Here is a 20704-nt window from a genome sequence, read left to right as displayed (position 1 = left end):
ACCACAGAGTTTTCTCTTTTGAGGATAATTTTTTAAAACCTGCTAATCAGAGTGAGAACAAATGTCAGAATGCCCACATTTTGGATGACACAGAATCGACCTTTTTCCACAGAGCTCTTCAGAAAGCATGACCTATCAAAATCAATAGTTTGCTATTGACTTTAACTTAAAGGCAGAAATTAAGTTATCAGAAAAATCAGTGGAGAGCTACCTGACTTCTCCATTGCTCTCTTCACTGGATCATCTTTGCTCCAAAGCCCGTATGACCTGGGTGGACTGAGCTTCTTTCTCCCCAAATAAGAACCTGTTAAAATCCAGCTACAAATGAGTGTTCTTCCTATCTGTCAGTCTTTCTCCCATCTACAGCCACAGTGCATGTACTTGTATAAACTCTATCTAAATGCCAAGATAGATCTGTAAAGCTCTTCAGTTCCCTCATTGAATCTGGGCAAAAATAACTATTCCAACTCATGGATGAAAGATAAGTGACAAACCACAGAGTGCTTCCATAAGTTTTCTGTTGTACTTTTGGATTTTTCTCTTTTAGTTTGTTTTTTTAACATCTTCCCTCAGGGCTGTGTAGCTACAGAAGAACATGCCACAGTTCAAAGACTGTAAAAAAACACGGGAACAGAACAAAAAGGTTTCTTTCTTTTCCTAAAGTTAGACCAATTTACTTCATCACAAGACAAGTGTATGTAAAAGCTACATACAACATAAAAATATATCCCAAACCCACAGAAAACATATGAATCTGTTTGGCTTTTTTACTAGCAGTTATGATTTCTCCTTCCTAACCAGAAAGCCTAAAGGTGCATTGTGGACTTAACGGGAAGTATATCCAATCAGCAGCATAAACAAAGGATGAGCAGCCCAGAAAGGTTGCTTGTCTTGATCATGCCTATTTCTTTATATTGCTTTAATGATGCCATATTTGCCTGATCACCCAGACATATTCCCTAAAAGCCTCTGGTGTGGGCCTCAGGAAATATGGGTTCATTTAAAGCCTCTGCCATTGATACAGCATAGAAGGCGCCTGACAGCGTCATTAGACCGTATCGCTGGTACCTGTCTGCAGGAGAGAGATGTTGCCACTCCCCGTTCAGAGGGTCAAATGATGTCGGAGTTGCAAGTCACTCGAACACTGGGGCAAACAGGCGTTTAGACAGTAAGTTTGTTGAGTTTATTGCTGTTGTTACACACATAGTGCTACTGAATGCACGACGATCTAGACAATGTAAAAAAAAAAAGGCAATACTTCCAGATTGTGTCTGAAAAGGAAACAACGTCATTAAAAATGGTGCTTTGTTAAAAATCCCTAGAAAAAGGAATAGGGAAAGCCTATGTTAAAAATCCCTAGAAGAAGAGACAGGGAAAGCAAAATGGAAATAAACTAGCTAGGTAATGTAATTACAAAGCAGGTTGACAGCACTGGCAAATGTACCTGCTTGAGCTGTACATTTGTTAGCCTGGGTTTTGGTAAAATCGTATTACTGTATTACATGTATGGCATGCTCGGGTCAGTTAGCCCAAGATGAATTCTCTGCCATGGCTGTGACCCAAACTAGTTAAAGTTAGCAGAGGTTTTATATGAATTTTAGTCACACTGCCAGTCCCAAGTGAACTTAGGGGGATGTGATTAGATGAACAACCAGAGAGATGCAATCCAGATGTTAGGCATTCCATGCACAAATACAGAAACTACTTTCACATGAAATCCTAGGCTGTTGTCTTACTTTCATCTCCTAGCTTGCTATAGCTACAAAAACCAAGTTAATGTGAAGCATAGGTTTCATTTTTTAATTAATGCATAATTTTTCTTTTGTACCATTGTTCCCTGGAGACACTTCCTTCCCCATTCGTACAAATTAAATAGAGAGAACGTAATCCAGTGCTATGACTGCCACATTTCTGCCCAAACAGAACACAAGTCCTGTGCAACTAATATTGTATCCCAGGCATACCTACCACAGCGTAACAGGTGCTATACTGTGGTTTTATACTCTGTGAAAATCAGCACTGAAGGCTCACTAGATTTCGCCTTTATTTTCTTTAAGAAACTCACGTTCACTCTCTTCTTCACCGATCTTGGAGTTTTCTTAATCCTGGCTTCTCAGCTGACATCACACACATTTTTTTTTACAATGTTAGTGCTGCAAGTGCACTTCGGACGCTGCTGATAGGATAGCTGTCATCTCCTCCTCTGTGGCTTCCTTTCCTATTTCATCCTGAAATCTTCAAATAGTTTCTTGCATTGATCTCCCACTTCTGTGGCAAAGGAGGGCTTAGTGAAGTTTTGTTTGGGATTTTAACTACACCTGCTGCCAATAACCATACATTTTTTTTCTGTCCATTCACCTTATTCTCTGACAGATTTCATATTCTTCCCTTTCAGCTGTTTCTTTCTGCTTTTTCTTTTCAGCTCTTCTTTCATTTTTGTCCCTTTAAGCTCTTAGAGCTTATAGCTATGTGGCTTCCCCTATCTGTTTTATTCTCCACACATAAAGACTTTCAAAAGGGGCTTAAGAGAGTGGGATCCCCACATCCTCTTAATTTGTGTTGGTGATGAGTGCCTAAGATGACCCTTTGAGACATTTAAGAGCTGGACAGTCAGTGTCTCAAAGTCAAAAGGCTTGCTACACTTGCACAGAAGCCTGCGATCCAGTGGGATACGCAGCCACACAGGAGGTGTCTCCCCTGTACCTGAGGAAGTGTCAACACCTAAGGAAGAATCATCAAACCCATCTTTAAAAGATGAGCCCTCGAGCTTCTAGCGTAACTGGAACCTCTCCTACAAACCTGCCGTCTTGCCAGGGGATGTCTTTTACCACTGAGGCAGAGTCACGATGTTCCTGTGACCTTTGCCTGCGCTGCTCGAGGAGCCGGGCTTACAACATCCCGGCTTGGAGCTCTGCCTGCAGACACGCTGGAGAGAGAACACGTTCCTGGACATGCACTGATCTGTGACAAAGCCAAAAGACTCTTTCCATGGAAATCACTTTGGCCCGTGTGGCAGGTACCAGGGTCTACCGTATGTCCAGTTTATTTTCTGTTTGCTAAAGGACAACATGAAAAAGGACACAAGGGTTCTCACCACTGACGTGGTGCTTAAATGTAAATACTCCAAACTTTCAAGGAACGGAGACCTCATGAGTTTAAAGGAAATTATTTCTGCCTGTCAATAATCTTATCTTTATAGCATGACATCCCCCTACAGCAGGCATCTCTGAAGTCAGTTTGTGGCTACCAAAGCTATTAGATTCTGTTTACTGAAATAACTCTATTAAAGTCTCATGTTTTATGCAGGTCATAGATGTAGTCCTATTGATTTAACTTGAAAGAGCACCCTTTTTTGTGGTAGGAAGATGTTTGCTTTGCCACCCTTTGCTGCCTTCCTTGTTGCCCAACACGACAGTCTCTGCAGCTGGTGTAGGTCACCAGTTTTCAGTGAACTCATGTTCGATGCAGAGCATTTGTGCTTACTGATTCAGCATGAAGGGCCATTCTCGTGCAGATATATTCTGCCTTGCCAATCTGTAGTCCGCTTCATTTCTAGCTATGCACTCAGGTTCAAGGGGATTATTCAGTGAAGATTTTATTCAAACTAGAATAACCAAAACACACTTCTGGTTCCCTGTGCTGCTCAAGAGGCTGCTATCTAGAAAACATGCTTGCACTTTGGGGCTTGCATCTCACACACTTTACAGTACCTGAAAGGCACTGCCAGAGTCTTCAGAAGTCATGGCAAAGGTTTGGTACAAAGGGTCCGTTTCTCATGAGGTAAAAAGGCCAACTCAGTTGACAACAGTTAGATAGCAGTAGTGGCTATCTCCTCTGCCTTCCTGGAGAGCAGGGCATGCGCAGTGGCTGTGGCAGCAAAGGGGTTAGGCAAGTGGCAGCAAAGGGGTTAGGCAAGGTTGCACCACTGCCCTGCACTGAGTTAGGGAGTTGGGAGGGGAGGAGCTGCTCCGGTCAGATTCCTGCTTTTCAGGATACCTTACATTTCTTTTCTTTAGTTCTTTTCTTGTCTTTCAGTCTCATCCTAGCCTTCTTTATTTAGAATCACCTTCATATTCAGGTACCTCAGGCTTTTTCCTGAGCTTGCTGCAGCTCTTTCTGAACTCCCAGTGACAGTCAGAAAAATAATTATTTGAAGACAGGCAGCAGCAGCCGTCTTCAAAATCTCTTCAGTCTCACTAAATAGGATCCCTTCCCATCCTGACCCACGGACACTCACACAACATCAGCGACCTTCTCCAAGGAGTCATGTTCCTATACAAAACCATCTGTGTATTCTTCAAATGGGCTGAAGCTGGAGGCGTTTTCTTACAAGAATTAAGGAGATCAAAGTTGGCAATAATATATTTTTCCTCAGCAAAATTAGTTACACAAGATGAAAATATCAATAATAACATAAGGCGATTAAACAAGCCACATTGTCAAGTTTGCTAAGAACAGAAGGTCTTAGCAAATGGCTGTCTACTAGACTTTAGACAACCATACTCACCAAAAACATCGTAAAAAACAAACAAGCTGTAACTTAAATAGTTATAGTTGCATGGTATCCACAGAGAATACTGGGAAACATCCATACACTGTGGGCATTTGCTTTATTAAACAAATAGCACAAAAGAGAAGCCTCCCAGTATCTCAATTCTCCACTGTAATGGTGCTGGCTGGATCTTCCCCATCTCACCATGGTTAAGTGCAATTATTTAGGACCCAGCTGCACCCGTGTGGTTTCCTCCCAGTGTTATGTTGCATAAAGAGACAAAAAGCCATCCCCAGACCTTCGCAGGAAGAGGCTAACACAGGAGGTGTTGCAGGACAGGCTATAAGGAGGAGAGACACAACTCTGGCAGTCTGCTCTAAGAAATGCAGCCTCGTATTTGCAGCTGCTGTTTCCCTTCTACCCTTTATTTGCTTCAGTGTTACTTTGTCTTCGCTTATGGTACTCAGGTCCTGATCTTCACTCAGTAATTTTGCAAATGTTTGCTTGGCATTTGTAGTGCACAAAATGTGCTTAAAAACGCGGCAATGAAGGATTTACTCCAAGGAAGGATTTTCTCATTTTACGCTAATAATCTCTCATGCTAAACTCACTACAGGTTGGGGAAATCTAAAGGGCTACAGCTTCTGTGTGGCAGGGGCTATTTAAGTCTGCAGTTTTCCAGTACTGGTGTATTGAAATATTTTATTTGTGGGGTGGCAATAAAAGATGTGGAGAGAAAATCTCCCCTGGCAACATGTACTCTTGAAAGGCCCTTTCAAAGCAAACATTCCAGCAGTGAGAAATACTTCAGCGCGCTGCGTTCCTGTCTTCTCCTTCCTTCCCTCCCCACCTCCCCAGCCTATGAGCTTAGTATCAGAATAATAAATTTCTTTATGCCCCATCTTATGAAACGGTTTCACATCACCTTCATGCACTTGGCTGGGGAGGACCTCACAATCAAAGGTTATATTCTTTCACACAGTGCTATCAGTATTTTATGTTTCTTTGCAGCCAAGTGTTATCAGCTAGCCATACAGCATTCAGTTTTGGGGAAAAAAAAAATCATTGTATTCTGAAATACTGATTGCATCAAATGGAAACTAGATTGCAAGACAGTAATCACGCTGGGCTTAGGCGATTAAAAACTCGCTTGGAAAATTGGCGCTTGCTGAGCCTCTATAGAAAGAAATGAATTAAGAAGGAAAACAATAAGGAAGGGCATACATTAATTTTGCTCTGCAGTGGATAATGTTGAGTGTAAGAGATCTAAGGAAGGATTGTGTGTCTTAAGGATTTTCTCTTACATTTTCAGAAGAAAACTTGAGAGCCATTGGAGAGGGGTTGCAAATTAAATCCAAACAGTAATCTCAGAAGCAGCAATTGGAAAAGAGCAAATAAATAAAGCATATAAATAGGAGATAGCATTTCCTACTAGGAACTTATAATTTCTGACAATGCAGCTCAAACAAAGAATTCCCCCTTGCTGGCAGTCCTGCTGGGCAATCTCCATTCTCCGTTCCCTGGGTAATGTCGTTCCTCCTCACTGCTTAAGCTGCACTGGATATTTGTACAAGTAACTCAATAAAGGATTACTTCCCAGAATGTCTATATTGTGCAAGCCCTGTGTGACTCTTGCTCAGCTGTGAGATCTGTAGGGTAGGCTTTTATACCACACCACTTTTATACAAGGTTGAGTACATTGTCAGCACTCCACAAATAATAAATGCATGCAACTCAAATAAATGCCCAAATCTTCTCCAATGAAGTATACATGCATTTTACAGCCTTTTCTTGACACTTGCAAGAGTTCACGTATCTCTGCTCATTATTCCCCTGTTTATTACAATACATCCTTTTCTCTGGCTCATGACAGATTTCGGATCCGGGCTCATGTTTAAGGGAGGTTTTATTCTCCAGCCCAGGGCAGGACTGTGTTCAGCCCGCAGGACATCACAGGTGCTCTCTAGCAGGAGCAGGCTGGAATTCCCTTTGAAGGAGCTGCAGAGTATGTTAGCTGCTGACTACAGGCTGCTAAAATGTATTTTTACAGTGTGGGAAGGCCATATCCTGTAATGCTTCTCACACAAGTAGTCCTTACTCTCACTCAGTAAATGGGGTTATTCGCACAATTATTATGGGAGCAAAAACAGAACAGGAGTGAGCATTATAATATCTGTAAAGTGTATCACATAGATTTTATACACAGGGATACATACATCTATATATAGCATAGATCTGTCTGACTTTTTGCCATCTTTGCAGTGTTACTCATTCACTGGTCAGAGCATACCTGCAAGCTCTGACTTTCCCCTGTTTTGAATGGATGAACCAAAGCAGAGCATTTCACCTCTGAAAGTGCCGGTTGTGTTTACGAAGCCTGCCTCCCATTCAGCCAAACCACCCACACGCATCGGTCACTCTTCTGGACCCCATGCCTCCCCGTGCCCATTACAGGCGCTGGGTCTCAGGACGTCTCCCACCCGGATGTGCGACCCAGGGAACCTGTCAGTCACTGCCGGAGACCTTTTTTCTGGGCACGTTTTGAAAAGCAGAGCAAGCGCCCCATGGTTGCACCCCCATTTCAGACCACTGATGGGCAAGCGGTAACCTGTCCAGACTGGCGTGGAGCCCACCCTTTCCGTAGCTCCAGAGGCCATGGTGGATTACAGCGGTGGGGGTGGAGGGATTCACTGTGCTGCCTATGGAATGACAGAATAAACCAAGTTTGTAAAAATGCCTATTGGAGGCTGTATTTTAAAAACGTGGCAAAGAAAGATGGGTGTAGAGGCTAAGAAAATGCAGAACGTCAGAAAATGATTAGACTCTGCTGTAAACTCTTCCAAGCGAAGGCTTTGTTTTATATGTCTACTGACCACGGTTACCATGTCTGTCCGTGTATATAGATATGAGAAGGGCATTTATATGCATCCCCCGCATGCATCTATTAATTTCTATACATATGTATCTACACATATGGCCTTATATGCACCACTATTTTATTGCCTCACAGTTTGCTGAGGGAATCTGTTTTTGTACCGCGTGTGCTTTTGAATCTCAACTGCCATACTTTTTAAACAAAATCAAGTTTTTGCCATACAGTTGTGAATAGATCTATACCAAATGTAAAATAAAAATGCTGACCAGCTGTCTGGAACGGAAGTATTAAGGTGACTGAAGTTCCTGTGTGTCTTCCAGGGCATGGACTCCAGGAGATGGTGTTATCAGTACCAACGCTGGTAGCTGTTTGACCACTGACTATTTTAACAGAAACACATGAGCAATATGCTTGTTTGTTCTAGAATCGCAGAGCACTTGCAATGCTTTTCCTCAGGAGAAATTCATCAAAGGAGTAAAATTAAACAACCTAATATTAACAAAACAGTGATTCATTTTCACACTGACTTCAGTGGAAAGCTGCTTAATTCCCCAGCCGAGCATCACAGAATTCCAAATCTGCCCCACTGAGTTGTAAAATGTAGAGGTGATGGATTTAGTTTCTATTTCCTATTGAACAAATGCAAACTTTAAAGTTTTAATCACTGCTTGACTCTTCTGATTTTTTTAAAGATATACCTGGACCATGCTCCCATAGCCTGACTTGACTCACAAAAGCAACTCTTTACCTCTCTAGCAATTAAAGGAAGTCTTTGATGTGGGAGTAAATGTTTCGGTACGGTGACATTAGTATAAATCAGACCTTAAGAATCCACAACACAAAACAAAATGCTAAATCCTGCCATTTATTTAACCTCAAAGCCACTGTTCCCACTGAAGCCGATGGGTACCCTCACTAGAGTGCGTAAGGCAGCTGGAAGAAGAGAAAAGCCACACCCCAGTGCGTATCTTCCATTCCCTGTACTTCATGCAAATAGCAAAAGAAACACCATTTATAACTTCACTTTGCTCTTTCATCCTTATTTAATGAGTTGTCCGACTCATTAATCCAGTATTTATTCTTTGAGGCTGGATTTTCCCCATTCCCCTCAAAATCCCAGATACACCCCAATCCTGATGTACAACAGTACAGATCTGCCTAGCTACATGTTATTTCTCCTCTTGTTGCTGTTCCTATGAAGGAAATCAAAATAGTTTTCATTCTGATTTCCAATTCTGTATGACGAGAATGCAAAAATATTAATAAATAAAAACACAGCAAGAACAAAAATGCCTTCTACCACAGAGGAGAAAGGGAGCTGGTTACTGTCAATGCTAGGTGCTTTTTATGTCAAATAAATTAACTGCACTTCAAAATGACAGTGGTGTGTCAGCCTCATCATCTCCATCCTCAACTCCAATTATGTATCTCAAGGGAATGCATCTCAGAATACATTACTAAAACACAGGTGTGGATACGTTAAACCACAAAAACATATACTCAAGCTGCATTCAAAATCCGACTGTGACCCACAGAGCCAGGGGAATGCAAAGGTTTGGTTGTTGAGCATGCCGATCGCTGCCGAGCTGCCTCAGCACAAAGTTCTCTGGAAATAAAGCCTGTTTGTGGGTTGAAAAATTCAGCATTGTATGTACATTTTAACGTATATTTTTGGTGCCTAAAACACTATTGCTTACTTAAAATGGGATGCTATGCCATCCAGAAAGCATCATTTGCTGCCCAATCCCCACTTCTCTCAACTATCACATCAGTGAAGAGGGCGGAAGATAAAGGTGACTTCTCATCCCGTAGCTGACAGCTAATGGCTGTTTTAACTTTCACATGGAGCAAATTTTGCCCTCTGGAACACCTCTGTCACTCCAATGCCTTTCACACAGTTGCGTGACTTCAGCTGAGAGCACGTTTTGGCCCCAGGGGTGTTGATGACAATGGGAATCCGAATTAATTTGCCCAGCCGGAATGATAGTTCAAGAGATATAAAAGCCTCGGAATCCATGAGGTTCACGCATCCGCAATTAAAATATTTAAATGGCCAGCTGCATTAAAGTTTATAAAGCAGAGTTAATTTCCTGCAGAACCTGGAGAAACAAGCATCCAGAAGTTTGTCATTTTCTCCCGACAACAGCTACTTATGGCTGCATTTGCTTTTGTTGAGCCTGGACTGAGTTGTTTACTCTGTGCATCTCTTGGTATAAAATATTCAGAGTTTATCCTAAGCAATATCGCAGTTCAGGCTAATGATTGTTTCCCAGGACTGGGATCCATGCCCTTTGCATTTCTGCTCTCAGAGCAGCCAAATGCTAAGCCATAGAATTGTTTTCCTCCTCTGAAGTAGCAGCTGGTCCCTTGGAAGACACCATAAGCATCTCTGCCGAAATCTGTGTAATTGCACATGTCGGCATGGTCTGTTCTTAACGGATCCTCTCCCAGACAAAACACTGTTTTCTGAAGCTGGCTTTGAAGACTGTGTGTGTTTAAAAATAGCTTCAGGAAGATACACACATATATTTTGCTATAAACTGTGTACAATGTGTACTGTGTACAGAATATTAATTCTTCAATATGTGATTTTGTGCGATTGCCTCATTGGCATCATTATTGCTGTACATGGAGACGTTTTGTGTGCAAATATGATTCTAGACCCAAAGTTTTAGCTTGGCACAATGACAAAACAATATAGATTTCAACCTGTTCCTGTGTAACAAGAGTGGTTTTTAAGACAAATCTTTAATATGCAGTAAGTGGCTATGTTACTCTTTTCTGATCATACTTTGTCTAGCTAGAAAACTAATTAGCAGAATCTGGTGACCTGAATGTCAGAACCTCTGCTTTTTCAACAAAAAGCAAAATCCTTAATTCAACAGTCGACATATTGTAGAGAGATCTGCCGTACTCTGCTGCCTATCTCTTAGGACTCATAAAGATGAACTTTGTATGGGGGCAAAGGGGTTGAGTTTTTTGGCCAAAATAACTAGAAATCATAAGAAGCTCTAATTTATAAGTTTGATGAATTGCAAGCAGATCAATGCTATTTAATTATTGCTCTAACTTAGGCATACCTGCCTACAGATACAAAAGACAAGGTGCAAAGTCTTCAACAGCTTTCTTGCCAATAACTCGTACTGGGCCAGGAGTGTCCTTATCATCACCATGGTGCTACTGAGACAGAGACCAGCAGCTTCACAGAGGAGGTCTGGAGTAAAGCAAGGAGGTAAACCAGAACTCCTCAGTCCCAAGCAGGATTCTCACCTCTTAAGTAATTCTTCTGTTCAGCTGAGGAATGCTTCACTGCCGTAAACCTCGTGCCTCTGCCAGGCATCAGGGGAGTCATTATTTCAGGGGCTTTGTAATGGACTGCAGAGTCCGTTACATCCCAGCTCCCAAAGACGGATGGAGGTGAAGCTGACAGTGACTTGAGGTTGTTAACAGCTGATTTCATGGAGCTGATGATACTGACTCACTGGCACTAATCAGGTGAGATTAAAAGGACAGCATGGACAGGGAGATGGACTCACCAAATTAAACATTCGCACTTCAAAAGCTTTCTAGTTGAACAGCTGCCTGCCGCAGCCCTGACCTGTCCCCTGTTCTGGGGCAAGACAGAGTGGTTAAGACTCCAGAGCTGTCAATCTTGAACCATTCAGAAGCACTGAAGAAAAAAAATCACTTAAAAAATAAGATCTAGTTCAAAATGAATTGTGTAATAAACCAACTGGCACCAAAGTAAATCCATCATATAAACAAGTAGAGAATATTTTCACTGCTTCCAAAAAGAGTTTGGACTCCTGGAGTGAGCTAATTTCTGCGCGAGTGACCACAAAATAAAGCTCTTAGGTAATGTAGTGATAGGTACTCAAAAATATGATAGATGGAGAAACAAGATTAGCTCCACTTTATGTACAAGTACATTATATTCTTGATCACATGCTTTAATGGCGAAGCAGCTGCAGAACTTGCAAATTACAAGCTCTGGCTTTGTTTTCAGAGCTCCTGCATAAATAGTTGTATTTAACAACTCCAGGCAGGCGCTTCTTTCTGTAAATTGTCCTAAGAATGTGCTGTGAGTCTGCAGCAAGGAATTGTTCCCAAAAATTCAGTATCATCTAAACTGGAGAACCACAGTATCCCTCCCTTTCCCTTGGTTTTTTCCCCTGTGGTTCCTTGTAGCAGTTACTGTGCTGGGGTTAGAGATCACTGTGCCCAGGGTTGTTGAATAAGGTCCTCAGCTGCTCATCTGCTTGTTGTCTGGAAGAGGGAAGAACGTTCCTCAGATTCAATCTGTTTCAGCTATTACCTTTCCTGCCTTTCTTACGCTATTTTTACTTCACATTAGATAAAGCCTAGCTGACTGCTGCTAGGAAAATTAGGTCTTCTATTGTTTTAACATTAATTATGGAGAGTTCAAGATAAGGTTTGTGTTAGAAAAGTAGGGGGTAGGAATGGTTTGAATTTTACTTTCATTATAATTAGACAGGAAATTATGAAAAGGTGAAGGTGAAAAATAATTCATTGAAGTGCTTTCCTCTAGCAAGCTAACAAGAAGAGTGCATTCTCATACAGACAGAGTTCATGGTATATTATCGAAGCACCATTGTTCTTAATGTATGCCTCTGCCTGGGCATATTGAGCCTGTTTCTATTGCGCTTTACATGTGGGCAGAAATGGGCAGGATAAGGCCCTCTGACTCCCTTCTGTTCAACTGAGGGCCCTTTCTGTTACAAAAAAAAAAGGCTAAATTAGTCCATGGTGTAACTCCATGGAAGCCATTTGAATTACTGCAGAGATTAACTTGAACCATCAGTCAATTTCTGCGTAACTTGCAAAGGACACGAAAATATGACTAATCTAAGAATGAATTAATTGGGCAGCTGTCTCCCTTTCATTTGTACGCTACTGAGATAAACATTTGGACTAAGAAGCTGTCCTCATTATAATTTCCTCACTTGATGCTGCTTTGTGGGTGATGTTTACGACTACCAAGTAACTACAGTGGTTTCAGAATTTTTCTTCATGTGAAATTACTATGGTTCAGGCTTTTAAAGGCACTTGTACAGGGAGGAAAAAGGAGTGCATGGACCTTGCTTGGAGCTTCTAAGCAGCTGTAAAGATTGACTGTGCCAAAGCCCCCCAGGTTAGACTTCCCTCTGTAATACAACCATCTCAAGGTGTTCCCTCCATCACTGATGTTGGTCTAACTCTTTATTTCCTCTAACTATGGCTCGAAGGCCAGTGGGGAGCAAGTGAAACCCACTGTAACAGGCCAGCAAAACTTCAGCAGTGCTCATACTTCCTGGCAGGGTGGATGAGCAAAGGAGGTCCTTGCCATGGTACAACTGCTTTAATCGTTTTCTTCAAGGCTTTTTTCCCCCACCTGTGAAGACTGAGGGCCCATGGTTCAGCATACATATAGAAAGGTTCATCCCACCATGCCTACAGCTCCTTTATCTCTCAGTGTATTGCCCATCACCGGAGCAGCTGAATAATTTGTGCATAAATTCTATCAAGTTTCCACCACTTCTTCCTTTTCAGTTTCACAACCCTATTTAGCTGTGATTTGCAGGAAAAGCACTGGGAGAGAAGTCCTGCAAGGGAGTCTGTGGCAGAAGTTAGTGAGACTCTAGTGGAGATAAGGATTTTGTCCATTCAGAGACAACAGTAGCTTCAGAAACTACATAAGGCAGGCTGAGGCTGGGAAAAGGATGTATTTCTCTGCCTTGTCTGCAGATAAGGAAGCAAGATTCCAAGGGGAATGAGTGATTTACCCCCAGTCACACAGGAAATCAGCAAGAGATATGGAAATTAATGCTGAGAAGCATTTCAGTGCCTTAATCATAAAGCCAATCTTTTCCCTCAAATGCCAACAGCATTAAATGTTCCTTTTCAATAATGGAATAAGCGTAAGAATTTCACTGACTTACAGTAATGTTTCCATCAAAAATTTTTAGAGGGTAGCCAGTTCAAGTTAAAATGGTTGGTCAGTATTATGACCCATGTCCAACTGCAGGGACCAGCAACCGGAGGGACCAGGGACTGTAGTTGAACTGAGCAAGTTTACCTGTGAGATTCCTTTCAGGATCAAGTCATGCTAAGGTTGGAAAATGCAAGGTCAAAAGGTAATAGGTGTGTTTCATTATATTTACCACTAATTAGGTAGGCTTTAAAAATGTGGACTGAAATATTGTCTTGCTGGGAAGCTATTAAACTGTTAGGCTGAGGGAATATATGGCTTAGAATAGGAAAGATTCACATCTCCTGCCTACAAATAAATCACTTGTACATCATCTATCTATTTGACCATCTCTGAGTAGTATTTATATCAAGGTGATATCTAGGTAGCTACCCAGAGAAGCACGTTTTGTATAAATACATAATAGCCTGGGCCAAGGTCTGTTTTATTTAAACTAGCTTCAATTCACTGTGTCTTAATTGAAAATAATGGTGTTACAGAAGTGATCAAAGAATTGTCTCATTAATTGCCTATTTAATCATTAGCTATTAAACAGAAATAAAAGGTTAAGAATGCAACACTCTCTGTTCTGCCCAAAAGAATATGAATATCTCTCCAATTACAAAGAAACAATAAAGGCAGAATTAACAGTGAAAAGAAACTTAAGATTAGGCAATTACATCCAAAATGCCTGACAAGTCTTATTAGAGGGTCTAGCAGTACCACCTATACAGAAAAGGCAACACAAATTGGGAAGCAAAGTCAATATTGACTTTACCAAAGGGGCTTGTAAAGGGAATATGCATTTTTCTGAAAAAAATATAGGCACATAAACCCTGTACTAAATTTAAACTCAGCTAATTAATCATTATGGATTCAATCTTGCAACCAATACGTGTATTTCCAGTTAAAAAATTATGCCTGAACAGCATTCAGTCTGAGAGCACCTCTCCGTAATTTGTGACTGAAATCCATTATAAGGATGCTGCAATTTTCACAAAAATAACATTACTCCCATTTTATATCACCAGGATGAGTCAAGATGAACTCAGTGAAGACCACATTCAGACCTCTTGTTTTTGTTCATTAAGTCAATATATTAGAGTTGGGTACCAGGTCTGGGAAAGAGTCCCAGAGGCATTCGCTTCTGTCAGTGACTTGATAACCAAATAGTTTCACAGAGCAGTCAAATGAAGACCTGATTTATACCCGACTTAGTCACTACCAAAAAAAGGGGGAATTATAGTGCAAATCTTGTAAAACCTGTGCAGAATTTTGGCCTGTGTTTTGGTCTGCTCTATCCAGATCACTGAAAGGAATGGGAGGACACTCATCAACTTGAAGGTGCTTTGGAGCAGGTCTAATTCCACCTAGAAATACAACTGGTTTTGAAAAAGCAAGAAAGGAAGATGGTCAAAGGGCAAGAGCTTTGCTTTCTTGAAGTGCATAAATCCACAACTGCAACTGGAAATCTTGTCTCTGCTCACAGAGGTCATGTCAAGTCTTATTTAGTTGCCAGCTTCAGTGGACCTTTTAAATTTGCAAACCAGAACAACTTCATGCCCAGCTTTGACAGGATATCCATATGGACAACTGCTGATTGAACTAAATGGACTTTAAACAGACAGTGTTTTGAAATGCAACGTCTCCCTGACGTCTGCAGATACCAATTTTATTAGTGGAAGAGGAATAGGAGTCCTTTTCCTGACCTTTTCCCACCTGGTTCAGTCCAGTATTCTCTAACTACAGCAAGTCCTAGAAATACTAGAAACTCAATTAATAGAAACAAAAGTCCATATACACCATCTTTTAGATCTGAATCTGGTTTTCTGAAGTGCAAAGACAAGACAGTCTCAGCAATATGTTGATATATAACTTGGTGCTTGAGTTTATAATATGAACAATTCATTGTGAACTAATAAATAATAGCCACTAATCAGGTAATAGCTGTATGGTACACAGCAAAAAAAGAATAGCAAAATTTACCAGGAGAGTCTGTTCCTTTGATAATTAAGTTAGTCATAAGCAAAAAGATATTCATTCATGTTCCTTCTGGTAAGGACTTTCAAGGAAATTTGGTTTCCAGAAAAAGAAGATGTGGTTTCTTCTTTCCCTGCCTGATATATAAGGGAAAATATAGAAGCTAGGGCACAGGCTAGAAACTCAAGAGACCTATTCCATGACTGGCTGAGGCTAAACATTGGAAAACTCACTTTCATGAAAAGAGAGTATTACACTGATGTCCTTTGCAAAATGCTTTAAGGTCTGAAAACTGCTAGGCATCATTATTGTATAACTAAGCCCCAAGCTATCTACTTTTCTGAGGACACAATGGCACACATGCCTCTGCCCAGTAACTTGAATCTTATTTATGAATGATTTGCCTTCATGTTAAATGGAGATAAATCTTAATGAAAAAAGTTGGAAGCAAGTAGAGGTTGCCTGACTAGGGCTTTTGCCCAAACCCATCTTGCCTTTCCTATAGCTACCTAGGATCAAATGGATGTCATCTTTCACCTACCTACAGGTCTTGGAAAGAGGAAATATCTACAAAATGTACAGTTGCTCTGTAAGCTTTTTAACTGCAAAGGAATTTCTTTGTTGTTGGACCTAAAATGTAATGAAATTTTGTTTGTTTTAGGGGATGTAATTTATTCCAAAAAATGGTAACAAGCTTATTCAGAGTTGTCAAAAATAAGAAGGTGAATTTTTTGATTCAGCATATCATCTTCAAAATAAATAGCTTTGCTGTGTGCAATTCTTTAGCCAGCTAAAGAACATGAAAATTTATCTGATGAAGTACAAGCTATCTAGGACCTTTGCAGTCTTATCTACAAAGAGGTTATAATAATAGGTTAAAAGTACACAGGTAAAGGATGTGGGTTTCCAATGCAATCTGAAGAAAACTTAAAGAAGTGCTCAGGTCTGGAATACATTCACACATGACACAATTGATAGGTAGAATATAGGGAGGAACTTGTTTCCTGAAAGCTACAGAGAGAGTTTCTCATAAGATCTACAGGTTACAGGATTACTATGTAAAAAGGATGACTATACTACCCTATTTTTATAGCATTTGTATATAATATACTGCACTTTCCTGGAATTGAGGCAAATAAACTACCTTTCTAGGACTACCCTAAGAAATTAATAAATAATACAAAAAACCCCCACGCCTATAAAGAATTAATTGTAGTCAATTCTTAAGTTCATTTAAAACAAGAAAAAAATACCCCCAAACCACATAATAAAACAAATAAACCTATTAAAGGTATTCAAAAGTACCTCTTTTATGCCTAAAAATAATAATGAGCTAAAAGCTGAAAGCCATGCAATGGTGTCAGAAGTCATGCAGTCAATGTCTTGATAAAGTCACATTAATGCTATTTTCATCCCAATGTCAGGGAGGGAGAACCAGTTGAACATATTATTTAAAAAACAAAACAAAACACAACATTGTTTAAAAGCTCCCAGCTCTCGTTTTAAGATTTTTTGCAATATGGTTGTTATTTTCTATTCTCTGTCACGCTCCTCCAGATTTTGGTACAGTTCAGTATCTTTACTTATAAGAAATTCCTGACTGGAAAGCAGGTGCTGCAGTCAGAAACATGCAGGAAACCTTGCTGCACACTGTTACAATATACTGCATTATTACTATTAAATAATGGATGCAGAAAGGCCACACAAGAACAAAGACCCCTGTGTGGGGAGTTGACTTTTCCTAAGTGGGATGTATCAGACAACACATTCTTTCTCATCAGCACTGGCTGGGCAGCAAAGAAAGACTAGGGCTGCTGGTTCTCTCCCATGTGGAACACACCAGCACAAATGGCTCCGCATCAGCCTACGGAAATGTGCTAACCCTGCATAACCTCTGGAGACCACTCTCCTCATTGCACAGTGGAAACAACCTGCCACCGCAGAAACAGGCATGACTGTAAAACAACTGGCTGATGTAAAATCCCAACAACAGTGAGCTAGGTCCCAATATGGTGATGATGGAGGAGAAAAGGGTTAAAACGCCGTTCTCTGCCTCATGTGGGTGCCTTACCTTTATGACGTCTTCATCAGCTGATTTGCACTCGGTGGAGTCAGAAACATCGACCACAGACCCATCCTCCTGCACAGCAACAACCTTGACTGGAACAGACACCGTTTTGCCCGTGAGAATGGCCGTGTTAAGGACTTCCGTGTCCTGTATGCACACACACACACACAAACGAAGGATGGGCATTAGAGAAGCATAAAACCATGAGAATGCCACAGAACTGATGAACCAAAACCCTGCCTCTGACAGGGCCAGGGCAGAGGAGCGACCCCTCCTTGCACACACCCTTCAAGTTCCCTGCAGTCAACTGTTTAACAACCGTCTAAGCCAAAAGTTGCATCTGGACCATCAAGTTCTGGTTTTGACAAACACATGGATTTACTCTTTTTGAGCCCATTTACAGGTTTGGCTGCTGTGGCAATGAAATCTGTAACGCAGTTACACGCAAAGGCACGTCTGCAGCTTGGCAGAACCACAGTGCTATTCGGGTACGATCTCCAGAGAGTGTCAGCAACTCTTCCTACCCCTTTGCCCCAAATCATGCCAATGATTTGGGAGGTGATTATCAAGTATTACAATAACAGCATTTCTTCCTTACTCTTCCAGCTAACAGTGTTGCGAGTTGACCATTTTCCCTTTTTGGGACATAAATACATGATGAGAAAAACTATGCATGAGGTAGGGTATTACAAACTAAGTTATGCCATCCATATACAATTTTTTTAATCTTTCCCCATCAAAATCCCACCTAGAGATGTTTTACCACATTTATCTCTAATCCTGATGAATTCACAGTGCTGGCACTCTAATGACTCCATTAGCACAGCCTTCCTCTGTGTCTCAGTATGGCTGCAGTTTGATTAATTACTCCAAATTAGTCGCTACAGAGGTCCCTGCCTTGTGTAAGCAGGTATGCAGACTGGAGGAGGACAGCCTCCAAAGGCCTACAGAGCAGCTTGTCTCTGCTTAAGCAGTGCTTACTGCAGGCCCAAAACTTGACACACGTGCGGGGCAAGGAACGATCCGTGCTTTTGTAGAGATTCAGTTCAGTCTTCTTGAAAAGCCTACTATAGGAAATACTGCTTTGAATCAATCCACTTTTCATTTTTCAACTTCCATAAAACTAATTGCTTGCCAGTTGGGGGGAAAAAAAAAAAGTTGCTTCAAACTAATCTAACTTTAAATTCCATTATTAGAATTGGTGGAAGAAGAAATGGATTTTAGTGAAAAATTTGATGGCAGCTTGCATAGGGAGATATATTCACTATCATTTGCTTCTGTCTGCTAGCTAGATTGATAGAAAATAATGGGCATTGACCACAAGCTAAGGACGGCTGGAGAAGACCAATAAATACTTGCAACTAAGATGTATTATTAATCAATATTCGGAAACTTCTACAAAAAGCACCCTGAATTAAATGAGTTGAAGTACTAATAACACTAGTGCCAGCTAACTAATATAGTCTACTAGAGCTTTATGGGCAGTCATGTTCCATAAAAGCATTTAAGCATGTACTCGAGTCCATTTCTGTTCAGAACAGCACTAAAAGTACGTGCTCAACTTGACACTTAGACTTCAATGTGATTTAAGCATGCGTTTAAGTGTTGTCCTGAATAGAGATGCTTTTCTGAATAATACCTCATGACATAAATATACCGTCTTTGTTCTGTTCTCTGTGAGGCACAAACCAGATGTTTTACACAGTAAATGACTGTCTAGTTTTTGTTTATGCTGAATGGGCTCATTTATAACCAGCTGCCATCCATGAGGGAGGGACACTGGGAAAGAGAGAAGTATGTGACAAAAGTGGAAGGGTGAAAGAACAACTGTAAAAACTTTACAAAGACTGAGGTGTGAACAAAACTAAGAAGAAAATGCACTGCCAGGTGAAAGAAAACAATTAGATGCACCTCAGGTGGAAAGAGGTTGTATAAGACAGACAAAGAGAAACTGAGGGTACTTCATCCACAACTATGTCAGAAAAGAGGTAGGTAGATTTCTTCAAACCAACAGCAAATATCCTAAAAATCCTAAGCCATCAATCCAATATAAACATATGCCAGATATATGATGAAGACATGGTGGTCCTGTGTCAAAATGCTCCCAAGAAGCAGTTTGCCAGTATGCTATTTCTAAGCCATTCTTCAACAACAGACAGTCGTCTTCAGTGCATCAGGGGAAATACTATTTTTGCCAAGGTCACAAACAACAAACGCAACTAATTCTACTTCCAACCCCATGCTCTGTTAGCACGGCTACGTAACTCCTACATGTCAGGGGCAGGCGGCACTTGTATGCAATTACTGTCTGATCCAAAGCCCTACTGAGTCATAGATGAAAGGGTTCTTTTGACTTCAGCAGACTTGGAATCAGGTTCTCAACAGGCCTGAACTAATTTCTCCTTTGGTTTTTGCACTGTTTGTTGTATCACCCTCATGTTGACCCTCATGTGTGACAAAGGATAAACAAAACCTCTAGCCTCCTTTTAACTCTAAGTGCTGCTTAGCTACCAAGCTGAAGTCAGACTTTGATGCTCTCAAGGATAATGCAAAGTTTATAAAGACATTTGCATTCCTTTTGTAAACTCCCTGTGAAGATGAGCATGAGAGAAAAGGTCTTAGAAGAGACACCTCGCGACCCTGCTATTTGTGGGTGCTCTGAAATATGCTCATCCTACTCTTGACACAAGCACTATCCTGAACCTTCCCTCCTTCCCAGCATGTACAGGTACGCACCGTGCTAATTAGCTGGTGCTGCTTCACAAAAACTGTACTTCACCGGTAAGCAATTCTACTGTATAAATCAATATTTCAGATGCCTGATGCCTGGATTGAGTGTTACACAAGTATAATAGGCTGTGTAAAGACCTTTTTAAGAGCTGGCCCTTTATAGACTGAAAAAATATATTTCCTCTGAGGAAGAAATATGAAGGCAGAACTGAACTAATTGACTGTCCATTAGATTTATAAACAGTCTATTTTTTTTAGTGCAACTTCATCGAGTAATAGCGTTTCATCTGATTCTGTTAGGCTTATTTTATATTTCCATGGTAGGGTTTACTGCAGAAAAAAGTGTTACTGAATTTAAGATACCTGTGCTGGTTATTACTAACAGAATCTGAAATGTAGAGAGGGGTAATAATGTTGATTTACGTAGGCAGGTCCTCCCGCGTGGCACAGCATCAGTGAAACATCTAGAACAACAGCCAGGGACCACCAGCACAAACCTCTAACTGCTGGCACTGCAAGGTCCCAGGTGAAAAACCGGGAATCCCTTCCTATTTCTTTTGTCAAGGGTCTCAGCTGCGAGATCTTGACCAA

General features: G+C 40.9%; 1 protein-coding gene across 2 annotated transcripts in view; it reads right to left on the bottom strand.

Annotated features, from left to right (window-relative positions):
- The window catches only part of TMEM132B (transmembrane protein 132B), a 259133-nt gene that overhangs the window by 29742 nt on the left and 208687 nt on the right, over positions 1–20704 (bottom strand). For both annotated transcript variants that reach the window (XM_072879941.1, XM_072879942.1), the window contains one exon: positions 17387–17530. In XM_072879941.1, the coding sequence (XP_072736042.1) occupies positions 17387–17530 (144 nt within the window). The remainder of the gene's footprint in view (positions 1–17386; positions 17531–20704) is intronic.

The sequence above is a fragment of the Ciconia boyciana genome, chromosome 15 (assembly GCF_034638445.1).
Source record: "Ciconia boyciana chromosome 15, ASM3463844v1, whole genome shotgun sequence".
Classification (NCBI taxonomy): domain Eukaryota; kingdom Metazoa; phylum Chordata; class Aves; order Ciconiiformes; family Ciconiidae; genus Ciconia; species Ciconia boyciana.
This window is presented reverse-complemented; position numbering and strand designations above follow the sequence as displayed.